At 48.8% G+C, this 24,868-nt stretch overlaps 1 protein-coding gene and 1 non-coding gene across 8 annotated transcripts in view; one reads left to right on the forward strand and one right to left on the reverse strand.

The window, feature by feature from the left end:
* The window catches only part of ARNT2 (aryl hydrocarbon receptor nuclear translocator 2), a 215,536-nt gene that overhangs the window by 157,965 nt on the left and 32,703 nt on the right, over positions 1-24,868 (reverse strand). For 3 of the 7 annotated variants that reach the window (XM_053593527.1, XM_053593530.1, XM_053593532.1), the window contains exons 2-3: positions 12,270-12,384; positions 5,814-5,861 (exon numbers count right to left, since the gene is read on the reverse strand). In XM_053593527.1, the coding sequence (XP_053449502.1) occupies positions 5,814-5,861; positions 12,270-12,384 (163 nt within the window). Of the gene's footprint in view, positions 1-5,813; positions 5,862-12,269; positions 12,390-19,383; positions 19,607-20,975; positions 21,100-24,868 lie in introns of those variants that run through there. The other 4 variants (XM_053593528.1, XM_053593529.1, XM_053593534.1 and 1 more) reach the window with 4 other exon arrangements.
* On the forward strand, positions 13,435-13,541 carry LOC128589306 (U6 spliceosomal RNA). Its single transcript, XR_008380901.1, has one exon. It is a non-coding gene; the product is annotated as a U6 spliceosomal RNA (small nuclear RNA).

Here is a 24,868-nt window from a genome sequence, read left to right on the forward strand (position 1 = left end):
TGTAACCTTATACTAATTTGAACATTTTTTAAAAAGGATAATCTTTGCTGCCTCTGGTCATCCTTTCCATATCAGAAATATTTTGAGCATCTTTCCATTCAGAAAGCAAACTAGCTCTCTAAGCTAAGATGTGAAAAGTAAGAATTCTGGGAACCCATGATACTCGTTTATTTTTTATTTTGTTGCTGGGAAAGACCTCTGCAAGACACTCCCACCTTGCATATTTTCCACATCAACAAGATTTTGATCATCATACCTATACTCAAAACAGAAAAACTAAAACCGCAACATCATTACAACCTAAAAAGCCAGGGAAAAAAATGCCTGCAAGTTTAAATACCAGGAGAGAGGTATCAACACAGGCAGGATGAAAAAAAAAGTCAATCTTGTGAAGGATTTCTTCACAACTGTCTTTAATTTTAGGTAACTTAAAGAGGTTCATTGGTTAAATCCCACAACTGATGCAAATGGGGGCCCCAACCTCACCAAGGAATAGCCAGCAGAGGTCACTCAGAGCCATTCACGGCAGGCCAGTGAGGGCTTGCTCGCCCACTGACAAGGGCTTCTGAGCCCAGGCTCTTAGGATGTTCCAAGCACTGGGGCAGAGTCCACGTAACAGACGTGAGAACTCCTTAGAAACTCCCTGGGTCTTGATAAAGGGCAAGGAATGGGTCTAAACAGGACCAAAATCAGGCTGTTGACAGGCAATGGTAAGAATGAAAGTTTGGGAGTGAATCCTCCCTTGTTCCTAGGTTATAAACCTACATTAAAAGGGCAATTGCATTAGGTAGGTTTCCACTTCTCTGCTGTAATGAAACGCCACACACACACACCCCCACACACGCCTGCCTGGTGAGTGACTTGGGCCCTGCTGATGTCGGCTCTAGGGTATTAGCTGTCCCCCTAGGAATCAATATTCAAGATGCCACTATGCACTGGTGGTGGCTGATCTTGCTGAAAGGCACAGGAACAGGAGTCCTGGGACTTCCTAGAAAGTGCACTGCCCCCGGGGCTGTTAGAGCAGAGGGATGGCTCAGAGCAATACGGTTTCCAGCCTCTCTTTGAGTGTGGGGCTTGGGACATGCTGGGCGGGGTGGTCATCTGCCTCCCAGGCAGACCAAGGCCTTCCAGGCAGCGACAGGCTGTGCTGGCCCCTCTGGAGAAGGGAGTGGCTCCACAGCCAGGGGCCAGGGAGATCATCTGTGCAGAAACACTTTCTGGTGTGTAATCAGAATCAGTTTTCCCAGAGATGGAGAGTTCATCACCACCTGCTCTAGAATCAATGACTTGACAACCGCATTTCCCAGAGGCAGGAGTGAGGTTGTGCCAGGCACTCTTGGGCTCCTTCCTAGAAGGGAAGAAGGGCTAGCCCTGTGGCCTTGCCCCCCCCCCCCTTCCTGCCCCTGACACTCATGCTACCTTTCTCCACCACCCTCAGTGCTCTCTTCACTGTCACCACTGGCCACCCACACAGGCGCTGAGCACTCAGCCCCCCACAGCTCAGCATGGGGCCTGCCACCCCACCTGTGTCTCCACTGGCTCCTCTCCCATGACCTCAGCCAGCCTCTCCCATGCTGACCACTTCCCATTTTCTGAACACAACCTCCTACTTCTCCAGCCTTCTCAGACTCGCACGCAGTTAGGCCTGCTCTCTGACCACAATCCCACTTCCATGCTCCGGCCTCCTTCCTCTCAACTTACCCACTCTTGTCCTCCCTGCCTTTGGCTCCTTCTATTCCCCGTGCAGCTGGACCTACACTTGGCCTCTTCCACTTCCCCCTCCTCAGCCCTGTCCCTCGGTGAACCTGCCCTAATACACCAATCCCTGGTCTGTGAAGAGTCTGTGTTCTGCTGCACCCAACCAGCAGGCGCTGCTGGGGGGACACTGTGCTGTAGTCAGACTGGTGCCACCTCACACTCAGGAGCCACAGTTTGAAATAGGGTCTAAGGACTTTGCCTTTCTGCCTTCAGAGTGCCTGCTCTGAACTCAACCCAGGACACCTTCCCTCCCAAGGACATGTGCTGCCCATGGTCCCATTTCCTGCTCACAATAGAGTAGAAGCCATCAGGATCCCCCTGACTCCTGGCTCACACCTAGCTGCTAGCTGCACCAGCAGCTCCCTTCCTCCACCTGAGCAGAGTGGTCCTCTTAGGGGTCTGCATCGACCCCTCCCCTGCCCTGCTCCTCCTCCCTCCTGAACCATACAAGTCTCTGGTCACCTCATGCCTTCCCCTCCTCATGTAGATGGGCTGATGGTCTTTCTGTCCTTAAAAAGCACCCCCTTTCTGAATACCAAATGCCCCTCCTGTTTGGTCCACATCCAAACTGCTCAGAGCCATTCGCACTGACCTTCACTTCCACATCTCCCGGTCCGTCCTCAGCTCACTGCAGTTCAGCTTCTGCCCCCACCTGTTCCTGACACTGTGCGGAAGGAGGGAACCTACAATGGCAGCAGAGCCAGGTTCGGCATGTCACCGTTCCCCAAGAGGTATAGGAGAGACAACTGTGATAAATGGGGCCTGAGAGCCTTTCTGGCCCTGAAAGGCAGGGTCCTGGAGTGTGCATGTGTGTGCATGTGTAGCTGCATGTGTGCAGATGTGTGTGCACGTGTCTGTACAGATGCATTTGCGCATGTGTGTACAGATGTGTGTGCATGTGTGTGTACATGTGTCCGTGCAATGCATTTGTGCATGTATGTCCAGGTGCATTTGTGCATGTGTGCACAGGTACGTGTGCACATGTGTGCGCATGTGTGTGCATGTATGTGTGCACATGTATGTGCAGGAGCAGGTGTGTGCACATGCATGTGTGTGTGCAGGTGCAGATGCATTTGTGCATGGGTGTGCAGGAGCGTGTGTGTGCACATGCATGTGTGTGTGTGTAGGTGCGTGTATGTGTATACCTGAGATCAGGTAGTAGGAGCAGCTGCGTGTCTGTTGCTTTGTAGGAGGCCTGGCTATGACAGGTATAAACCACACCAAATTGGCTATTTCATTCTTATGGGAAGTCTCACAATAGGCAGGACATTCAAATTTGGGACCCTCCTGGTGCCCCTCAAGAAAAGGTGGGAAAGCTGACCGCATAAACATGAAGGGACAGAAATCAGAAATCATGGCACAGCACCCTGCCCAGATTTTGAGTCAGCACACACAGTGGGCTCTGGCCCACAGCACAGCCCCCCTCACTCCCAGGCTGGCACCTGGAAGGGGTCCTCTGGACTATTTGTAAGAAGAGATTCAGAAATGAGAGAGGCCCCTGAGTGTCCCTGCCAGCCCTGGAGGGGCCTGGCCCACGGGAGACTCTCCACCTTGCCCTGGGTACCAGCTCTGGCCACCGCCAGATGGAGGGCTGAGCATGGACTCAGGGTCTCTCCCACAACCTTGAGCAGCTCAGATACACCCAGAGGCCCAGCCATTAGAAGCCCATCCACCATCCTGCTGTGAGGGAGTCCAGTGGCCGTGGGAGTCCTACAAACCCAGCCCTGTAAGTAGCAGTGCATGTTGGAAGCACATCACTATCTTTGACATGGAGGGGAAGAGATATGGTTCATGGGAGCCCAGGTTTGAGCTCCGGCTATGTTGAAACTGACTCACTGACAGGCTTATGAGACAGTTACAGTGTCTGGAGTTTCTGTTTCTTAATGAGTGGGCCTAATACAACAAGCTCTTTGTATCCCTGCACTGTTATTTCATCACTGACACAGATCTCAGTGTCACACTAATGTCACCTCCCATCTGTCTTCCTCTCTATGTTCCCAGATCCCAGGAATGGTCATTTCCCAAGGTTAGCATGGCCGAATGTTATCTCAAGGGGAATTTTGGCAAGTAGAGTTAAAGTCATTGTTTACTCACAAAGGGAGGCTGCATAGGGCAAAAGCAAATGGCTGGCTGGGGTTGGGGTGAGATTCACGTCCTTTTCCCCAAGCTAGCTCCGTTTCAGGGGCAAAGGACTCCCTGCTATTAAAATGTATCCAGATGTTGATGCAGATGTGGAGGGAAAGGAATGCTTTGACTCTGCTGATGGGACTGCAAACTAATATAACTTCTATGGAAGGAAGTATGGAGAATCCTTAAAGAGCGAAAAGTAGACCTTCCATTTGATCCAGCAATCCCATTACTAGGCATCTACATAAAAGGAAAAAAATCATTTTATCATAAGGACACTTGCACTAGAATGTTTATAGCAGCTCAATTCACAATCACAAAGATGTGGAAACAACCTAAGTATCCATCAACCCATCAACCCATAATTAATAAACTGTGGTATATGTGTACCATGGAGTACTATTCAACCACAAAAAGATGGAGACTTTACATCTTTTGTATTTACCTGAAGCACAAGAAAATGAAGCACATTCTTCTTAGTAAAATATCGTAAGAATGGAATTGCAAGTTGAAACCAATAGAAAAACAGCTACATGCCCACAGGAGAGAAAAGCACAATTATATTCAAGTGTGGGGGGGGGGGTGTGGGAAAAGGGAAGGGGGGGAAGGAGGGGATTGGTAAGCTCTCACCTAATTTGCACAATGCGAGGGTATACAGCACACCCCTGGGGTGAAAGGCTCAACTACAACTTGGACTTTACCTTAGAAACACAAACAATGAAACCTGAACATTTGTACCCTCATATTAATCTCACATAAAATAAATAAAATGTATCCTAAGAAATGAGTGGATGTCCAGGCTGGGGTCTGTCTGCACTGAGGGAAAAACAGTAGGTGCTTCTATTGTTGAAACTCCTATCTTATTTGAACCAGAAACTCCAAAAGAATCAGCCATCAGAACATTCTCCATCTGCTCTTCACTGCTTCACACAGAGGTGAGGATGGAGGATGGAAGGAAAAGTTCTCAGGGAGAAGGTGTCTAGAAGGACCAGAGGTTTCCTGTGGACCTGGAGACTCTGGGAATCCCTGGAAAGTGACGTCCCTCTCAGACGGGCAGGTATGTGAGCTTGGCTCACAACCACAACTTGGTCTGTAAAAGGAACCACAGTCATATGGGCCCAGGGCTCTGTTCTTCTAAAACCTGTTTTAAAACATCTGAGGCTGTGACTTCAAGCTGTGGACCATGGACATAGGAGAAAAGTAACCCCCACTGTGGGACACTTTCAAGCCAGCAACCATAACACCTGGGAAAGCTTGGAGGCTTGGCTGCCAGGGAGGAGGCCAGGGCAGGCCCTTCCATAAGTAAACTGGTCCAGACAGGAATTTTGCTAAGAATGATAGAAATATCTGTGCCTTCCTCTCAACTCTGCCCAACTTCCTACCGTACTTTAAACAAACAAAAAACAAACTTGGGGTTGGGTCTTTCTCCTTCATGTATGTAACAGACATAACACTTTACATACATAACATGAGTAGCTCCCTGGGCACCCACAATCTGTACCCTTTCTGTGAGGGTTCTGTGCTCAGGGCAGAGCTAACGGAGCAGTCGTGGGGCCACTGAGGAACACAGTTATTACCAACTTAAAACCAAGTATTCTATCCTGACTCCAGAACAAGGCCACCCAGGTTTCTCATATTTCTCCTCATTTTCCATGGTAGAAAAAAGGGACTTATCGTGATAGCTTTTTCTAAACTTACTCTAGGGCTGTCTTTTCCAAAGGAACCATTAAAATTGGCAGTCACTGCTTATCTCAAAAAGCAAAATTAAAAATTTGTTAGTTAACTTTTGATCATCTAGGCTGGGATATGGCAAGGCTGCAAATAGCTAGCTTACACTGGGATTAATAGACATTAAATCCCTTTCTATTTCAGTAAGGTGACCTCCGGTATTGGCTTCTTTAAATCTAAGGAAAGTAAAATAAACTTACCTTGAAAATTTACTGGGGCCTTCACCATCTTCATCATCAAAGTCCATTCTGAAAAGTCAAGATTACGAGTGAGCATTGATTAGCGGTAGAACATCTTAACTGCTAATAACACGGACAGCTGGAACAAAGGGAGCCTTATTCAGCAGGACTGCTACCATTGCGACAAGCAACGTCTTCACTCAGTCATCAAACAGGTTCAAGACAGGAAGAGGCAAAATGAAAGGTCTTAGGTAGGAGCACCTTTGCTCACCCAGTTGGAAATGTTTGAGCGTCGATTTGTCCCCACTAGAACTCAGTCCCCTCCAGCCCTCTTCAGAACTTCCAGCTGCCAGTTAACTGCCGGGCTGTGCTGGAGAGGTCAGCAAGAAATGTCCCCTCTGACTTTGGGGATACCTATTCCCTTCTCTGTCATCTAGTCCACATTGAGACTTCCCTTTTTTTTTTTTTTTACTTTATTTGATAGTATAGACTAAAAAACAGACTAAAAACAGTCAAGGGGCTATGAAAACAGGAAGTTTGAAGGGCAATGAGGGGATCACAAAGCAAAGAGAACATACTACTGGTTGTGCTATTTGAGAACTTGACTGGTCTTTAAGAGTTCAAATAAAATAAATGGACAAATTTATTATGTCCAAATAAAATGGACATTTAAAGTCACTGTCCTATTAAGTCCAGAACTGCCCCGCCACCTCCCCTCCCTCCATGGATGTTGAGAGAAAAAATGGTTGTTTGAAGCCTGAGCTACTCAAACTGGTTGTCTGCTCACCAAATTCAGATTCCCCCATTACTGATCCTCTCAATGGAAATGCAAAACAAAAGTCTTGGTAGATACTTGTTTAACTAATAATATCCTAAGCACTTCTCAAAAAATCAAATCTCTCTTATGTCAATTAATATTGTCCCTGTTCAGAGGAGGAACTTAACTGGCATCGAGCATACTCAGCAAAAGGAGAACTGATGTCCATGGCTCTCCTGGACGTCCAGGGTGAGTGGAGCTCCGTGGGGCTCGGAGCCCCTGCATGTTCCTAGCAGGCCTGGAGGACTGGACAAGGCAGAGTTCCCATGGGGGAGCCTGCTTGGGCACCAGAATTGAGAAATTCCTTATCTGAACAGCTCAATATAAGAATGGAGTGTGTATTAAAAGACCACAGCTACAGATGCCAGAGCTGTTGGCCTCACTGGGAAGATAACCCCCATGTCTCAGGCTCTAGGGGCAGGGCCTCAGTGGCTAAGGGGTGACCCAGGAAGGCACAGGCTACCCAGGCTACCAGGAAGTAAGTACATTGCTCAGGACGAGCCAGCCTTACATAAGCACACGCAAGAAGCCCCTCAGGAGACATATCACTTTCTCTAGGCTTCAGGGGGACTAGGGATAAGGCAGAGGGAGTAAAGGAGGTATTTTCTTCTTCACTCGTTTTTTTTTTTTGTAGAGACAGAGTCTCACTTTATGGCCCTAGGTAGAGTGGAGGTATTTTCTTCTTAAAATGAAATTGGTTTCTTTGGTTTGTTTTTATTTTGTTTTACGTACACTGAAATTGGTTTCTTTGGTTTGTTTTTACTTTGTTTTACGTACAGTGCAGCCAGAGCTCTGATCTGGGAGTTATTTTATTCAGAATGACCTGATGGGATCCCCCTCCACCCACCCATTTGGAATCCCTGGTTCTCAGGAATTAGGACTGAACTATGAATAAAAGAACAAAAGGAATTAGCTAATTGGAAAAGATGATAGCAATGACAACAGAAATACCTACGCACAAAGAGAAGGGGAGGTGAGGAAGGAAAGTGATAAGAAAAGGAAAGTACAGTTGGAAGACCACACACCCTACGAGGAGAGAGAGACGCACCCCCACAGCACAGTTCAGGAGACCAGGCACAGGCGGGGCAGCAGAGCTGTCGATGTTGTGGACAAGTGGGAGTCCAATGCAAGACTTTATAAATGAAGCAAAGCCACCAATATTCAGCATAATTACTAAGCCATTACCTCACCTTTCCTGAAAATTACATTTGGAAGACAACCACCCACACCACCGGGATCAAATTCCCCGGGTGCTCTGCACAACCACAGAGCCACACTGCCACCCAGTGTTCATCATGGAGAAGAGCGATTTTGCTGTCCACATGGAGGTTACTTAACAAGCAAAACCATTCCAGTGTTAAGAAAAAGAAGGACTCTCAACATTCAGAAAAATTCAGGCAAGCATTTAACAAAACTGCATATGTGTGTGAGATATATAGTTATCTTTAAAATTCCTTTTTGCTTCATTGATACGAGTATGACCATCAGGTTCCTGCAAAAGGCAATTTATTAGTCCTCCTTCCTCAGCTGCAAAAGATCTTTGAGGGTGTTTAGGGTAATAGCCACCTGGATTTTCCCAGGACTGGGGATTCTTAGGATCCATGACTTAAGTACTAAAGTGGGGGGCATCCCAGGCAAACAAGGATGGTCAGTCATCCTTGTTTTCTTTTGACTCTAGTTCTTTACCCAGCCTTTGTGGAGCAGACAAATGGGGACATAGACCTTGTGGCAGTTTCCTGCTTTGGCCAGGGGTATAAATAGGGATGGCACTGCTCTGGACCACCATGGGAACTTTGGAAGCCAGGAACTGTCCAGGAAAATTCAGGGACCAAGAAACTGTGCTTCTACCCATACGCATGTTTGTAGAGAACAGATCTAGTAATTCAAAAAAGCATGAAGTAGGGGTGAACTTAAGAGATAAATCAGGGTGCAAACTTGTACAAATTCTCAGGGTAACTCAACCCGCCCCCAATAGTCTCACCAGCTCATCAGCCACTCCTGAGGACACAAACGGTCTTCCAGAGCCACACTTGCCAAGACCCTGCTTGGGACTGCCACCACTTCAAATTCTCTACTTTAAAGAGGCCTTCCATAAGCCCTGCTTATTTCTCCCACTATTAGTAGGCCTCAGTAAATCATCTTTTGTTTTACATCTTTTGTGTGTTTCTATTATACTGCAGCATCTGGATGATAAAGGAGAGAAATCAAAATATGACTTTTGAGTCCTATCAGGTTCACTTTGAAGAACTCGGCACAATGAACGGATGACAGAGAGCCTGCTTACGGGGGGCCAAGTGTGCGCCTCACCTCACTTTCCTGCCAGCCAGCCTGCATCCTGCCGAGGCACAAAGCCATGACTGGCATTTCTAAACTTGCAGTTAGTGAACACTGAGTGGTGTGAATCTCCCTAACAGTGATTACATAATAATAATAATGCATCATCCTCACACAGAATTCACTTATGCTTTCATGAGAAAAGATGAAAAGGCTGGTCCAGTAGTGGAGGCAAAACTTCTGCTAATGAGGATGCTGGAAAAGGCACTTCCATCAGAGACACGGAGATGTCAGTGCATACCTGCTCACCAAGAGAAACATCTGCTTATGGAAATACCCCTTTAGTCAGACCACACTCCATCAGCTCACAGGGTTGCATGAGAGGGAAACGCTGGTCTGGCTGAATATGATTTAAAAGTAGTTCTGTCCCCAGTGATGCTGTTTTAGAAGCCCAGCATTGGGGCTCCAAGGCAGAGGGAAGGGACTGATACATCCCTGCCTACAACATCCAACCTCCATCCCCAGCAAGGACAGCTCTGGGGTGAGCACAGACCCTGACTAATCCACACTGCTTTCTCTTAACCAAGCTAGCCCAGGGAAGCCCCCCGATCCTTCACCACACTGTCCCTGAGATCAGAGGGTTACTGTAAAAGTGCCTTTCAGGTGACTTGCCTCAGCTTTCTCCCACATATGTGGAATCACTTTTGAAAGAATCTGGAACTTCTGAACCTTCACCTTGTGTCCCAACTGCTGGGAGAGAGCACACAGCTTGCTGAGACTCTGCCGAGTGCAGTCAGGGAAGTGGGGGTGGAAGCTCAGCTGGGGGTACCCCTAGTGCTGGACCAGGTAGGTGGCCAGGAGCGGCCAGAACCCAGGAGGAACAGTAGGGTGGGAAGGGCCTTGATCCTGGGAATTTGGGAAACTTTTTTCCAGAACAATCAGGTCAGAGTGGGAGACCTAGGGAAGGCCCCCCGGGGTGGGAGGAAGGCCCTTGCCTAGGCCAATCCTCCTTTCCCACCAGCTCTGTTCCCCATATCCCTTCTTTTCCCTCTCCCCCTGTGTCTCTCCTACCATATCCCACATTCTCAGAGGGAAATGGGAGGCAGAAAAACACCCTGGCACAATGATGGGGACAGCAGTGGTAAATGCACACCGTGGCATGGAGGTGGGGTCCTACCATGGAGTTACCTGCATTTTGGTGAACATGACCTCCACCAGGGCCTCCTTGAACTTAGCTAAGTGTTCAGGCTGTGGCTGCAGTCAGCAGAGCATGTAAAAACTTCAGATGCAAGAATTACTATGGAAACAGCTCTGTAAAAACGAAGGTTTCTTTGCTTAGACACCAGATAAATCTGTAAGTCATTGAAGCTTGGCAAATGGAACTGTGGCTTGTGCTGGCCCCTTCCCTCTGACAAGGAAAAGGAAGCAGCACATAGCCCAGAGAGGGAGGATCACCCAGGCACACCAGAGAGGTCAAGCACAGGGTCTTACCCTCATCCTGCTGGTCAGTTGGTGATGGTCAGCAGCTGCTGCTCACCCCCCTCCACCTCTCATTTCTCTCCTTGATGTGCTTCTTTCTCCCTTGGCTCCGAGTGGGACACCAGCTCACCCTGGGCCTGCTCAGGTCCACTTCTGCTTCCCATGCCACTCTGAGTGTGTGTGACCCAGCACAAAAGGGACAGAGGTGCAAGGCTTCTACAGAAATGACCTGAGTCCCCAGCCAAATCGTCAGCTCAGGATGCAGCCAGAAACCAGAGTCTGGACACTGTTCAGGGTCAGGAACACTGAGGCCAAGGAGGGGAGCAGCCCTCCAGGAGGGGAGGAGGAAACCCCTGAAGAGGCTCGAAGAGAGTCCTACAAATACTGAGCTGAGCCTGAGCATCTTTCCTGACCTTGGCCCTGACTCCACCACCTCCCCCATCAGAGTCCTGGTGCTAGCTCTTCTGGAAAAGGACTTGGCAAGCAATGGAGCTTTGTCCCTAGGGGAATGCAAGTTAGAGTGCATAGTTTTTAAAGTAATTCTGAAAGGCCTGGAATTTTTTTTTTAAGGGTAAGTTGATATGTTGACACCATGTACCTTCTGTTAGCAATCCAGGCTTCTGGGCTGAGCTTAGCAGCTAGTTAGCAAAAACGGCTGGTTGAAATAGGATGGCTGTCTGCAGTAAGCCCATTGGCAGTCACACCATTTATCAGCCTGTCTGAGAGCTCTGCCCCAGGCACCAGTTCTTTACAGCTCTGCAAGCCCCTCTGTACAGACAGCTGCAGGTAGAGACCAGGGCATTAGCACTAGCCCAGCAAGTGTACTGAATCAAGGCAAAGCTGGGTGCTCTAGCTCTGTTTCTCAGCCTGTTTAACCCTCTCGGTAATCATACACATCTCAGGCCTCCTTCAAATGTCAAACCACACACAACAGTCTGTTTCACAACCTAAAATGACAATGCTGGACATGCTTCTGCATGGCCCCCTCCACCACCGACCTGCCAGGACGCTGTCTGCTTCCCACGCACCCCACTTTCCCCCCTTTAAATCACATTGGACCTTTTAAAAATGGGCCTCGCCACGGCCCTGGGCTGTGAAAAGTATGTTCTGCCCCAACAGGCAGCTGCACTCCTGAAGAGGCATGTGTTATCAGAAATGGCTTTCAAAGTACAAACTGATTCAACTTCATGAGAAATCTTGTCCATCAAATATTTCATTGAAAATAAAATGTATTCTATGGGCTAAGGGGCAGGATGATACATGGAGTCTGAAAACGTGGCCTAGGTTTTCCCAGTAGGATTTTCGTTGCTGCTTGGTTGATTGGTTTTTTCAGTTCCATGTACAAGTTCTAGTTCCACCTGTTCAAGTGAGCTAGGCAATCTGGACCTCTCAGCAGCACTTGCTGTGGCCACCAATTTTACTAGCAGAGCAGCATACTGTGTGAACTGCCAGGCCTTCAGGGACCAGGCTCTGACTGATTCTTTGGAAAGGAATCCTGCACATCACCTACGGAGGAGTGAAGGATGGGCAGCATGGGGCAGCGGTGTGGGGAGACCCTTTGCAGCCCACAGCTCCTGCTGCTCAGCTCAGCAGTGCTGCCAAGTCTGGCTTCAACGTAGGGGTTATGGGTGAGCCTCCTCCCTTCAGGCCTAAGCCAGGCCCAGCAGGATCACAAAGCACATTCTCACCACAAGGACAAGCAAACAGAAGTTCTCAGCTGGGTGCCAAGCCCCCAAAACACTTAGAAGCCAATCATGTGCATATTTAGGAATCTTGCAAAATCTAAACAGGATGCAAACTGCTGAGCTTTTATTCTACAGGAGGGGAGAAACAATATTTTCCTAACAGGTCAAGAGCATTGCACAACATTTTAGAAGCCAGTTCCTGGAAATACTGATGTTGCTTACCCGGAACGCCGCTTTCCTCCACGGGCAGGCATGGCCCCTGCCATCCTCACCTGTCCTGTGGCCGCCATGGGGGCAACGGGCAATGTCACCGATCCAGGTATGTCTGAAGCCATTTCTGGAAATCAGCAAAGACGAGAGGTTTTGTCAATGCAAAACCCAGTAACAAGCAAGAATGTGGCGTGGTCCTGTGGTAGAAGAGGCACCACCCGGGAGGACAGCCCAGGGGCCACGGGCCACTATGCTCCTCCAACATCAGCTATGCGGTGTGGGTGAGTCCTTCCTCTCTCTCAGGGCTCTGCCTTTCTCCTCGGGAAGAAGTTCTCTGGGCAGTACTCCAACATTTACTCCTTGCAAAAGTGGTTTAAAAGAATTAGTGCATCTCAGCAGCTTTCCTAAGGGACTCCTATCTCCTGGCCACCTGGAGCAGGTAAGATGTCCCAGAATCCTGGCAGCACAGCCAAAGCCCAAGAGGATGGAATGGCTGCCGGTACCAACTACTGGAAACCCAGACGGGACCCTCGCCGGTGCTCTGTCCCCATCTTGAGCCCCCCATCCAAGCATCAGAGCTTGGCCCGCGTGTCCGTGGAAAGTCCTGGGGGGCCCAGGGAAAGCATCCGCTGTGCCACACTAGGCGGAGGCCTCTTGGCTCTCCACAGCCAGGCCTTTCCAGGAATGAATGTTAATTTACAAAACAAGAAGGCCTGGCACTTAGATGATGGTACCTTCCTTGCACATTGTGGCCGAGATCCATTATTTCTCATAAGCCAGACACTTTGGGAAGCTCAGCAACCCAGATTTCAAAGAAACCACCATTAAAATGTTTCTTCTCCCCGTTTTCTGAAGCGTTCTTAAACGCAGGCACACTTATTTCAAGAGGCCTCTCTGACTCTTGTTTATTGTTCTTAGGAAAGACTCCCATAGTGTCAGCTTTTCTTAGCTCAGCTCTTACCTGAGGCAGAAGAGAAGCAACAGTCTACAAAAACACACAAAAGGTCAGCTCAGGGTAAATACGGGAAGTGGGGCCCTTGTTGGTAGAAAGGGTGCCTATGATGCTGATGGGGCCCTCAGTGTGGGCTCCTGCTCTGCTTCCTTCCCCTAGGCATGGCTGCAGCAGCTGACCAACAGCCATGTCCAAAAATCATCGCGTTTAATAAACACACGCAGAGTGCTCGCTTCGGCAGCACATATACTAAAATTGGAACGATACAGAGAAGATTAGCATGGCCCCTGCGCAAGGATGACACGCAAATTCGTGAAGCGTTCCATATTTTTTCAAAATAAATAAATAAATAAATAAACACATGCAGAGGTCAGCTTGAACTGTTCCCCTCAAAACTCCTGAAGAAAAATTTTATAATACTAATAAACAAAATCTTAATTTAGCTAGTCTGTGGTCCACAAAAATTTGAGAATAATTACAGTTTTGTTTTGTTTTTAAACCAACGTATACACTGAAAAGTACTCCAGGAAAAAAAAATTCCCTTTCTTAAAGTAACTCTCTCCCCGTTAGAAAGTTACGTACACTGGGTGTGTGACAGACAGCACTCACAGGGATGACGCACAGCCTTATCAACAGCCGCTCCTGGTAAGAAATGTATAGATTTTCTGAAATGGAGGCTGAAACATATTAACTCCCAAAACTCAAGGGCAGAATTGCTGTTAGAGCAAACACACATGAAAATTAAAGTCATTACTTCCTAAAGTAAGTACCACGGAACAGCAGGCCCTCAAGATTCTGCAAGAAAAATGATTCCATGACCAAACAAGATAGGAAACTGCTGCCCACCAACCCCTCTGCTGGAGATTCCGGCATCCATTAAAACATATGGAGAAGTCCTATCTACTTGAAGTAGTAGGTTTAACTTTGATTAACTCGGCATATCATAGCTGTCCCTGATTATCCAAACTTTTAGAACGTATTGCCTATTCCGCTATTGTTCCATGCAATACGAGTTTCGGTACTTTACATCCAGCAATCTCACTTCCACCTTTGGGTTAAAGACATTTCAGGCTGGAAGAGATCTTAGCTGTAGTCAGCAAACAGAGAGAGGTTAATCCCTTCCTGTTCCAATTACTGTCATCTTATTTTGGGAAAACAAAAGTGCCAATAGTTTTGTAATACACGTTGCAAAAAGTAGAGCTCCCCAAAACCTTGGCTGGCAGGGCACGGCTGAGTGGTGCAAACACAGTCCATTCCTCAAACAGGTGAGGGGAGCAAAGCAAAGAGCAATCAGGTGACCCACACAGGTGCCCGCAGCCAGCCCTTCTTCTTCATGTTTTATCTCATATCCAATTTCTTTCTTCATTTCTTATTTCATTGGCCAGAACTTCCAGAGCAATATTCAGTAATAATGGCCCACAATGAAGTAAGAGAAAGACTGTGAAACTTTATAGTCACCCTTACCAGGTTTAAAATCAAAACTCAAACCCTTCCCAGCTCTAACAGCGACTGAGCTACTCTAACTCAAAATGTCATCAGTGAAATGTTCCTAAGATCTACCTTGAAGGAGCACTTTGAAAATAAAGGAAAATGTATGTGAAGAGCCTAACACGGTGCCTGGGGAAAAGTGAACACTACAGCAACGATAATTATCATCATTTTGCTGGTCTTTGAATTTAACTACAATGAGTCGTGGGCTGAAGACAAACATTCCTTGTGATGTCAAGGAATCTGCTCCTATGACTACTTTTTAAAATTTATTTAAGAAATGATGTCTCATTTTATCTAATGTCATTTTGGTAAGTAGAATGGTTTTCTGGATAGTAGATAAACCAAGTGGAAGATGCAATCAATAAGGCTAACATTCACTTTAAAAGTTCAATGTTTTCTCTAATGGTGGTTTTAGGACCCACCCTTAATAAATACAAACAAAACTAAAACACAGGCCTTTCTCTCTCTGTAGTCTATGTCTATATCCATCACCACAACCAGCTCTCCTGGGAAAAGTGATGCCATTCTTCTCAAGTCTGGCACATTTTCTCTGTGAGTCAAGCAGGGGGGACCAAAGCCCCTGGGATGCCCCCCCAGGGCAGGCGCCTGGAGGAAGGGCCCTGACCAGGTCAGAGGGGAGAATCCCACAGCCCGGCAGGGTATGGAATGCACAGCGAAGGCTACATCTCTAGGTGAAGAGTGGCCCCGGAAGCACGGGTAATGATTTGCTCTAAGGTCTCTGAATTTCACTCTGAGATGAAGAGCAGAGCCTGACCACTGCAGCGTTTGAAAGGAAACTGCACCCCAGACTCCTGCCCCGTGACCAAATGGCCACCATCACCCCTGCAGTGGGGTGTACACAAGTACGGCCTTTCTGGAGAACTCAGCAGTATGTCTCAAGAGGTATACACACACAACACGTACACATATACACCCAACACACACACACAACACGTACACACACACATCCAACACACACGCACGTACACATGCATGCACATCTAACACACATACACGCACGCACCTGCAACACACCCCGTACACACATACACACCAACACACACCACCCAAACACACACACGCCCCTGTACACATACACACACTAACACACACCACCCCAAACACACACACTCCCAACACACCCCCAATATGCGCACACACACACCCCCCTCTGTGACACACCCCCGTACACACATACACACACACCTGTGACACACCCCATACACACATACACACCAACACACACCACCCCAAACACACACACACTCCCAACACACCACTAATATGCACATACACACCAAAACATACCACCCCCAAAACATACACTCAACACTCACCCCCCCAACATATATGTACACACCCAACACACATACACAACACACACCCCAACATTTACGCACACACCTGTGACACATCCCTGTACACACATACACACCAACTCACACGAACCCCAATACACACATCCCCATCATGTACATATACAAACACATCTAACACACATACACACAACACACACCCATCAACACACACAAGACACACCCACATATCAACACACACACCACACACACCAAAATACACATATACCAATACCTACACACCAACCAACACACATCAACACACACACATCCTAGACCTGACAGGAGCACAGCTCCTCCAGGCTGTGACAGGCAATGAAAGGGAAGAAGTGTGTGTGTGTGTGTGTGTGTGTGTGTATTTGTTGCACACACGGAAAGAAGACTGGAAGGCAGACAAGAAGTCTGTCAATATGGTAAACTTGACGATCTCTGTTGTGGGAATTATAGGTGGGTTTTATTTTCTATTAAAAGCTTTTGAGGTTTTCAAATATTCTAGGTTTTTTTTCCTATTGAACATGTGTTAATTTAGCGTTAATTTAATGTTATGTTAACCACAAATAAAGTAATTAAAAGTTGGTAAAAAAAATCTCATGTGGGAGACCCAGGAGAAAGCACCTACACACACAGCTGGAGAACGGGACGCAAGGACTGAGCGAGACAGGGATGGGGAGGGGATCCTTTCCAAAAACTAGAGTGTCCGCCAACAAACAGAGTGGTTTAAGAAAAATGGTGAAATTTTGCCTAAACTAAGAGTTCTGCAAGGTGTCATCCATGCTCCTGGCATCGTGTCAGTGTAAAACCACCCTAAGAGGCAGATACAAAGTCATCCTGTTTCATAGACAGGGACCCTCGACCGGGGAGGTCAGCTTTGCACCCCACCCCATGGCCAGTGTGGAAGCAGAGTGGACTGTCATGTGTTTGCCACCCCCACCAACCATATGGTCCCGGTGCCTTGTGTGCCCAGGCAGAGGCCAGGATGACAAGAGACTTCCTAACACTTAGACTCTACCTCACAGGCACAGTGGGCGGCACCCAGGAAACGTTCATGTTTGGGGTCGTAGGCAGCAGTTGACCCTTGCTAAGATTCAGGTGTGAAAGAGGGCAAGCAGCTACACCCCACAGCGACTGTGTTGACTGAAAGTCATTTCTCCATGACATCTGCCAAATAAATTTTCCCTCTCCTCTGTCACTTTCCCCTAAGAACGTCTTTCAAAGCAGACACTGTGTGCGTGTGACGTCTACACGCTCCCTGGGCAAATAACAGCCTCTCTGTGCCTCAGCTTTCTGTCCGTAACATGGGGATAGTAGCGTGTGTACCTCCCAAGGTCACGCGGAGTCAAGGGCTGACGTGCGCAGAGGATGCTTGGCACACAGTACGCACATGAGTGTTTGTTCAGCTGAAGCACACATACCCACAGATGCTAACAGAATCATTTTCTTACAGTAAGGAATGAGGTCACTTTTATGATTTTGTTTTTCTGTTCTGTCTTCCTGGAGTGAAAGAAAGGTGACAATGGCCTTCCTGGCTCCTCAGCTCCCCACTCTTAACATGCTCCCTGGTCACGTTGTGGCCGAGGGATGAAGGGGACTACAAAACCCAGTAGGTGACATAAGGGCGCCGTCCTGGCCCGCCTTGTGCGGCCTCCCCGCCCAGACTTGCCTCCACACCAGCGGTCTGCCTGGAGGCCCACCAGCCAGTGGCCAGACCCCACCGTCTTCTGTCTCCACCTTCTTCTCTCAGGACTTCCCCCCACCACACACTCCACTCACATCAATGCACACAGCGCAGGCACACCCCACAAACACACACCACACATACCCCATGTGAACTGCACACACACCACAGGCATCACTCACACACACCCCCGTACACATGCACGACTCACATCAACACATACCCCATTCACACACATTCACAACACACACCCCACGCACGCTGTTCACACAAATACACCACACACCACCCACACCAACATACCACATGTGCACAAACCATATACCTACCACCTATACACAACATTCCCTCTCGCTCACGCACACACAGAGCCCGCCCTGGGCCTGGCAGGCACGGCTGCTCCGTTACCGACAAGCCCTCACCCTGACAGAGCTTCTCCTAAGCAGGCTGGTGTGTCACAGCTCTGGCGCCCCACACAGCTTTCGGAGGGTCGACTCAGGCTGGAATGGGAGCCCAGAAATTCCGAACAAGTCACCCCTCCCCTCATGACTCCAGCTCCCTGCGGGTAGCCAGAGCACAGCCTGGAGAGGATTTCCTCTGAGAGGAGAGTGAAGGGCGGACCCTCCCCTCAGTCCCCACACAGGGAGGGTTCACCACATGTGCAAAGGACAGGTGTCTAGCACAGCCTAGTAACATGACACATTCTATGACATCAGTATTTGGTATCAAAATTCAAAGCAATCTTAAAAGTAGATGTGGAATTTTCCACTATGCAAGGAAAAGTCTGGAACTGTGGCAAAGTAATCTGCTTGCCTTCATGGGGCAAATCCACCTAAAAGCTGCCTCACCTCCTCACCTTCCATTCTCCCTTCAACCTTTTCTGATTAGATCTGTGTCCCTGTCACCCCGCTGGACAGCTGCCATCCTCACAGGGACCACTTCTGTGACCTCTGCCTGCAACCTCCTCTGGCGTGGGGCTCCTATTCCCCTTCTCAGGTGGTCCCACCTGGTTTCCAGGCTCCTCCCACAAGGCCTGCCTGGCCAGCTCATCCTCTGCGCCCAGGCCTCAGGGCACCCTGCAAAGCCTCCTTCCTCCATATCTGTCCCCACCGGGTGACCTCGCCCAGGCCCTCTCAGCACTGCCACCTCTGTGGTCTCAGGTACACCCATACGTCCTCTTGTCACCTCCTACAGTCTCGCCCTCTCTGGCTGCTGCTGCGGACCTGCCTCAGAGCCCCTGGTCTTCCTGCATCTACTCATCCCCTTCCCATTCAGTCCCCACCTAGAAGCCACGTCAGACAAGGCCGGGTCCTGCCCTGTCCTCTACTGGCCTCTCTTTGCTCTTAGCGCACACACGAGTTGCCTGCCATGCTCAGCCAGCTCCGCATAGTCAGGCCACTGCCCACCTCTCTGGCCCCTGCTCTGGCTTCAGCCACACTGCTCCATCAGTTTCTGGAGCACAGTATGTTCCCTCCCACCTCAGGGCCTTTGCACAAGTTATGTCCTCTGGTAAGAAATCTCTCTCCTCCCTATTGCCCTACCTGTCTCCTCTGCTCATTCACATTCCATGGCAACGGCACTTCCCGAGGAGGCCTGTCTCCGCCTCACCCCTGCCCTCCCCATCTGGTCCCTGATGATTCATTCTTACTGTACCTGTCCCTCTCCTGAGGATGAATGGAGGTCACCGCAGTCCAGGTGAAAGATGGCAGGGCCTGAATTATGGAGCCGCAAGGAGTGCGCTCAAGAGGGAAAAGATGATGTCACTGCCTCAAAATAGTGTGCCAGCAGCAGAACTCGAAAAGGGAACATTCTAAAAAACCTTGGTCACCTGATCCTCCTACACTGCATGGGGCAAAACACTTCTAGAAATGGAAGACAAATAGGGGTGGGCCAGTTGCACATTTACAGCGACCACGCCACACAGTCTGTGCACAGGGACTTCCACAGCAGGTGGAGGCATGAGCAAGCACCTTCCTTGGTCCATCCACTCAGAGGGCTACACGCTCAGTTGGAACCTGGTTCTCATGCTGGCTACATCACTATCTGACTCAGTTTCCATGCCTGTTCTCCAACTAAGAAAAGGAGTTCATTGGGACAGGACTTCCCTTTGCAGATGCTGCTGTTTCCATTACAAGCAGCATTCACAAAGCTCTCATTTTGAACCTGGGGCTGTGCTAACAGCTGGTCAGCGATAAAGGGACCCAATCCTGCCTCTGATGAGGCCAGTCCTGAGTGTGACAGAGGCATGGAGCTGGGTCACTTCATACACTGTGGGGACGGCTGGCGAGCTTGGGGACAGCTTCCTGGAGGACCCCACCTCTATGCTCACCTGGCAGCAGACTGCAGAAATGCCAGGGGAGGAACGGAGCACAGTGCAGCCAAGATGCCCTCACCTAAATGTGCTTCTCAGATTGCTCCAGAACGTCTGAGCAGGCTCATCCAGCCCCCTGGAGGGGTGTCCCTGTGCACATCTGTCACTGGAGCGTTCTGGCCTTTTATCCCAACCCCAACTCTCTAGAGATCTAGAGCTCTCCTCCCACCTCCAGTGCAATCTTCTTGTCTAGATCTTGGCTAAGGGTCCCTGGTCATAGCCAGTGGCACATGCACAAAAAGACAAAAATGTATGTATTCACAGCAGTCCGACCCCCGATGCGAAGACCCTCCCCCCCAGGGGACAGTCTCCCGTCACACACAGGGGAAATGACTGCCTCTTCTCAGACAAAGTTGCATTGAAGCTTTGAGCTCATTTTAAAATCACTGCAAGCTAAAGATTTTTGTAAGCTTCATCACCACCCAGAAAACACATCCGGCTTATGGTGCTGCGTCTAACTACCGACTACTTCCCTTTAAGATGCAGACATATTGTGCAGGATTCCTGGAATCCAGTGTAGGCAGCAAAAGCCTGGGAGAAATGTGGAACTTGAGAGCATCACAGATAAAAGGAGCAGGAAATGGAAAAAAAGGCATCTTGTTCTCCCCACTATTTCATGTGAATCAGAGTAAGAAAAAATATCCCCTAATCTTCACATTGGAAAAGAAAAAACCTAATTCCATGCAAACTTTTACAATATGACAATACATAATATTTTAACGATCATTCAAATAAATGAAAAACCAAAGGTTCATCTCCATGGGTGGGTGGGGGGTGAGGGGAGGCAGCTAACCAAAGAGATACACTCTTCCAATATTCATCTCTCTTAGAACAATTCTCTTTCCAGAAAGCATATCAAATATCACAGCCCTACCTTTTTGGAGGGATTAAACAAAGATCTTTCTTCCTGTGACCAACACCTTCTTAGGAGAACCTGTTATCCGTGTGGAAGAAATGTCAGAAACCTCTGGGAGGAAATGGAGCTGCATTTGTATTCTGCTCAGAAAATGTCATCACAGATCTGTTTACCTTAACTGTGGACCATGATTCAGCTGTGACAACTGTCTTGCATACTGATCAATTTATTTGCAGCAAAATTTCTAGCATTAACTACTTAGGTTCTGAAAAATCGGGTACTTAGATTTCTTGTGCAAGCATAACAAATACACATTTGAAATATCTAGATTGTTATCAAAACATTTCAGTGAGAGATCATAAAAGATTTTTCTTGAAGTGCAAGCAAAGGAGGGTACCTCTCACTCTGGACAGAAGACAGGGCATGCGATTTCCCAGAGGCCCTCCATGGGGTAAGATTTTTGTAGCACAATGTAAAGAAAAATCATTAGGCTGGAAGTCAAGGGATCCTGACTGCAGATCTTCGCTAGGCTTTAACCACCTGTGTGGTCCTCTATGAGACATCCTCATCCAACAAGTAGGCTGAGCCTGGGGTCCCACAGTAGGGAAGAAAGGGGCCACTGGACTCGGGGAAGCTGGGACCTGCCTCCTCCAGCCAGTGCCTCCAGTCTGGACACTAAGCCAGGGCTGCCTGCGTGTTCCACTCCTGGCAGGAAGGCAGGTACCAGCATTAGAAGAACTAGAGCCTGTCTTAAGGCAGCCTGGGGAGGTTCCCTCCCACCTCAGCTAAAAGTGCTGGCTTAAGTGGAGCTCTGGCTTCCCAGGGCCCCGTGGGCATTGCCCTGTGCCCTGGAATGTGGGCCTTGCCCTACAGCCCACTCCAGTGTCCCCCACTAGTGTCTGAGTCCACTGTCTCCAGCTTCCTTCCCCACCTTGCTGGCTGAAGCCCCAGCATCTCTGTGCTGGACTTCATAAAAGGGGTAAAAAACACAGCCCAGCAAGAAGATGGGCAACTAGTGATCTCAAAGGAAGAAGGGTAGGGAGGTTACTGTCAAGGTTATGAATATGGGGCAGAACAACAGGGGAACACGGCACTCAACCTGGCCTGCTCTCTGAGAGGCGATGCAGGAGGACCCACAGTTCTAACCACCCGCAATTCACACCCACTGTGAACTGTCTCACGTTGCTCAAACCCAACAGTCACAGACCGTCAGAAGGAAGAAGCCATCATCAACCACACAGAGGCCAGGCCAGAACCTCTGGGGCAGACGCCTGATGTCTGTCACATGCAAACACAGAAGAGAGGGCCGCGGGCTGGAAGGCAGAGGATTCAAACGCTGCATCCAGGAGAACTTGCAAATGAGACAGAACTCATCAGCCTGAAGGAGAGTCTCAGAGGGGGCAGGGGAGATGACACCATCTCCAAATACCCATGGGACCTTCCTACATGAATGGGAGAGCCCAGTTCTCTGTGACAGCAGAGGCCTCATCACAGTGGGCTAGGGTACAGAGGATAAGATGAAAAGGAATGACAAAGAGTCATGTTGACTTCCACAGCGTGAAGGTGATGCTGAACAGAAACTGAAAAACACACAGCTCACATAAAGAGGAAAAGCTAATACGCTATGGAATATCCAAACAGATAAAAACTACTCAGCCATCAAATATCCGATTTCAAAGATAATGCTGCAGGAAAATGCTAAGGGTAAGTTAATAGAGCAGGATACAAAATCATATACCAAAACATTTTGTCAGGGATCCATCCAAGTTCAGCTTCAGCCAGAAGGTATTATTTGCCCAAAACCTACTATTTGGCCTTGGCCTTTGAAAAAAATGTCTATCTCAGGCGGCGCCTGTGGCTCAAGGAGTAGGGCGCCGGTCCCATATGCCGGAGGTGGCGAGTTCAAACCCAGCCCTGGCCAAAAACAAAAAAACAAACAAAAAGAAAAAAATGTCTATCTCAAGATCAATTCTGGCACCTCTGCACTTGTGTGTGGTCATGACCACATGACGGGCAGGCCACTGTCACATCTACAGCCACAGTCTGATGACATCAGTCCTACAAACACGGCGTGCCACATAAACTACTGTTCAAGTATTAACATTCACTTTCAAATGTAAATATGCATTCTAGATGTACTTAGACTCAAAATCCCCTTGTTTGTATGATTTATGTTTCAATTCTCCCAGTTGGAAGGTTTATAAATAGAAATGCATTATTACAGGAATTAAATGTGTAATAATCCGAGACCATATGGTAAAAGCAATTAATTTTCATGTAAAAATTAATGTGCAAAATCAATTATTAAGAACTTGTAACAAATAGTTAAATGTAAAAGTAAATGGGGGAAAATACAAATATTAAGCAAGAACACATAAGCTTGCTTCCTTTATGAAGACTATTATATCCTTTCTTAGCCAGAGTTGTACAGAATCATAAATAACAAAACAAAGCAAAATAAAAGAGATTATTAGAGGATACCATATTTCAAATCTTTGTGAAATTGTCTGGTAGGCTTTCATAACAAAAATCCCCTCCACAATCACACCATGACATCTGTAGTGAATCATCACCAATATACACCTAATTAAGAAAACCAACATACCTCATTTCTTCACCAAACTCAACTGCAAACAAACATCTATTTGGTATCACAAATTGCAGCACCGTGCCTATGAGGGGAGCGTAGCAGTGGGCAGCGGGCAGTGCCCACGAGGGGAGCCTAGCAGTGGGCGGCGGGCAGTGCCCACGAGGGGAGCCTAGCAGTGGGCGGCGGGCAGTGCCCACGAGGGGAGCCTAGCAGTGGGCGGCGGGCAGTGCCCACGAGGGGAGCCTAGCAGTGGGCGGCGGGCAGTACCCACGAGGGGAGCCTAGCAGTGGGCGGCGGGCAGTGCCCACGAGGGGAGCCTAGCAGTGGGCGACGGGCAGTGCCCACGAGGGGAGCCTAGCAGTGGGCGGCGGGCAGTGCCCACGAGGGAAGCCTAGCAGTGGGCGGCGGACAGTGCCCACGAGGGGAGCCTAGCAGTGGGCGGCGGGCAGTGCCCACGAGGGGAGCCTAGCAGTGGGCGGCGGGCAGTGCCCACGAGGGGAGCCTAGCAGTGGGCGACGGGCAGTGCCCACGAGGGGAGCCTAGCAGTGGGCAGCGGGCAGTGCCCACGAGGGGAGCCTAGCAGTGGGCGAGGCAGTGCCCACGAGGGGAGCCTAGCAGTGGGCAGCGGGCAGTGCCCACGAGGGGAGCCTAGCAGTGGGCGACGGGCAGTGCCCACGAGGGGAGCCTAGCAGTGGGCGACGGGCAGTGCCCACGAGGGGAGCCTAGCAGTGGGTGACAGGCAGTGCCCACGATGGGAGCCTAGCAGTGGGTGACGGACAGAGCCCACGAGGGGAGCCTAGCAGTGCATGGTGGGCAGTGGGCAGTGGGGATGACAGTGTCTAGCCAGATGTAGACTTTACCATCAGGCAACAATAAATAACAAAATAGTAAGATGTCTATTTTGTTAAAATGTCCAATTTTTAATCAGGGACGGCAACATTCAGCTTCAGCTTCAGTAACAGCCACCCACTGACTCTGCTGCTCAGCATCCCAGCAAAGTGAATCAATGCAGCACTCCTCTAATCCACAGATGTCCAGAGAGCAAGGAGACTGTGTGTGTGTGTGTGTGTGTCTGTTGGAGTAAATACATTAAAAACAGGACAAAACTAATGTCTGAATGGTCTGATTCCATGTGATTTTTAGTTTCTGCTATCTCTGTGTTTTGAACACCTAGAATATAGTGCTCTTCTGACCAAGAATGCAAGTGATGTAACAGATGGTGAGTGAGCAGACTGCCCAGGAACTAGGGACTAGGTGTGGGGAGTGCAACAGAAGCTGGCAGCTGTGAAATCGTGTGGCTATGTCTGGCTGAGCAAAGCTG

This window comes from Nycticebus coucang, chromosome 6 (genome assembly GCF_027406575.1).
Source record: "Nycticebus coucang isolate mNycCou1 chromosome 6, mNycCou1.pri, whole genome shotgun sequence".
NCBI classification, from domain to species: domain Eukaryota; kingdom Metazoa; phylum Chordata; class Mammalia; order Primates; family Lorisidae; genus Nycticebus; species Nycticebus coucang.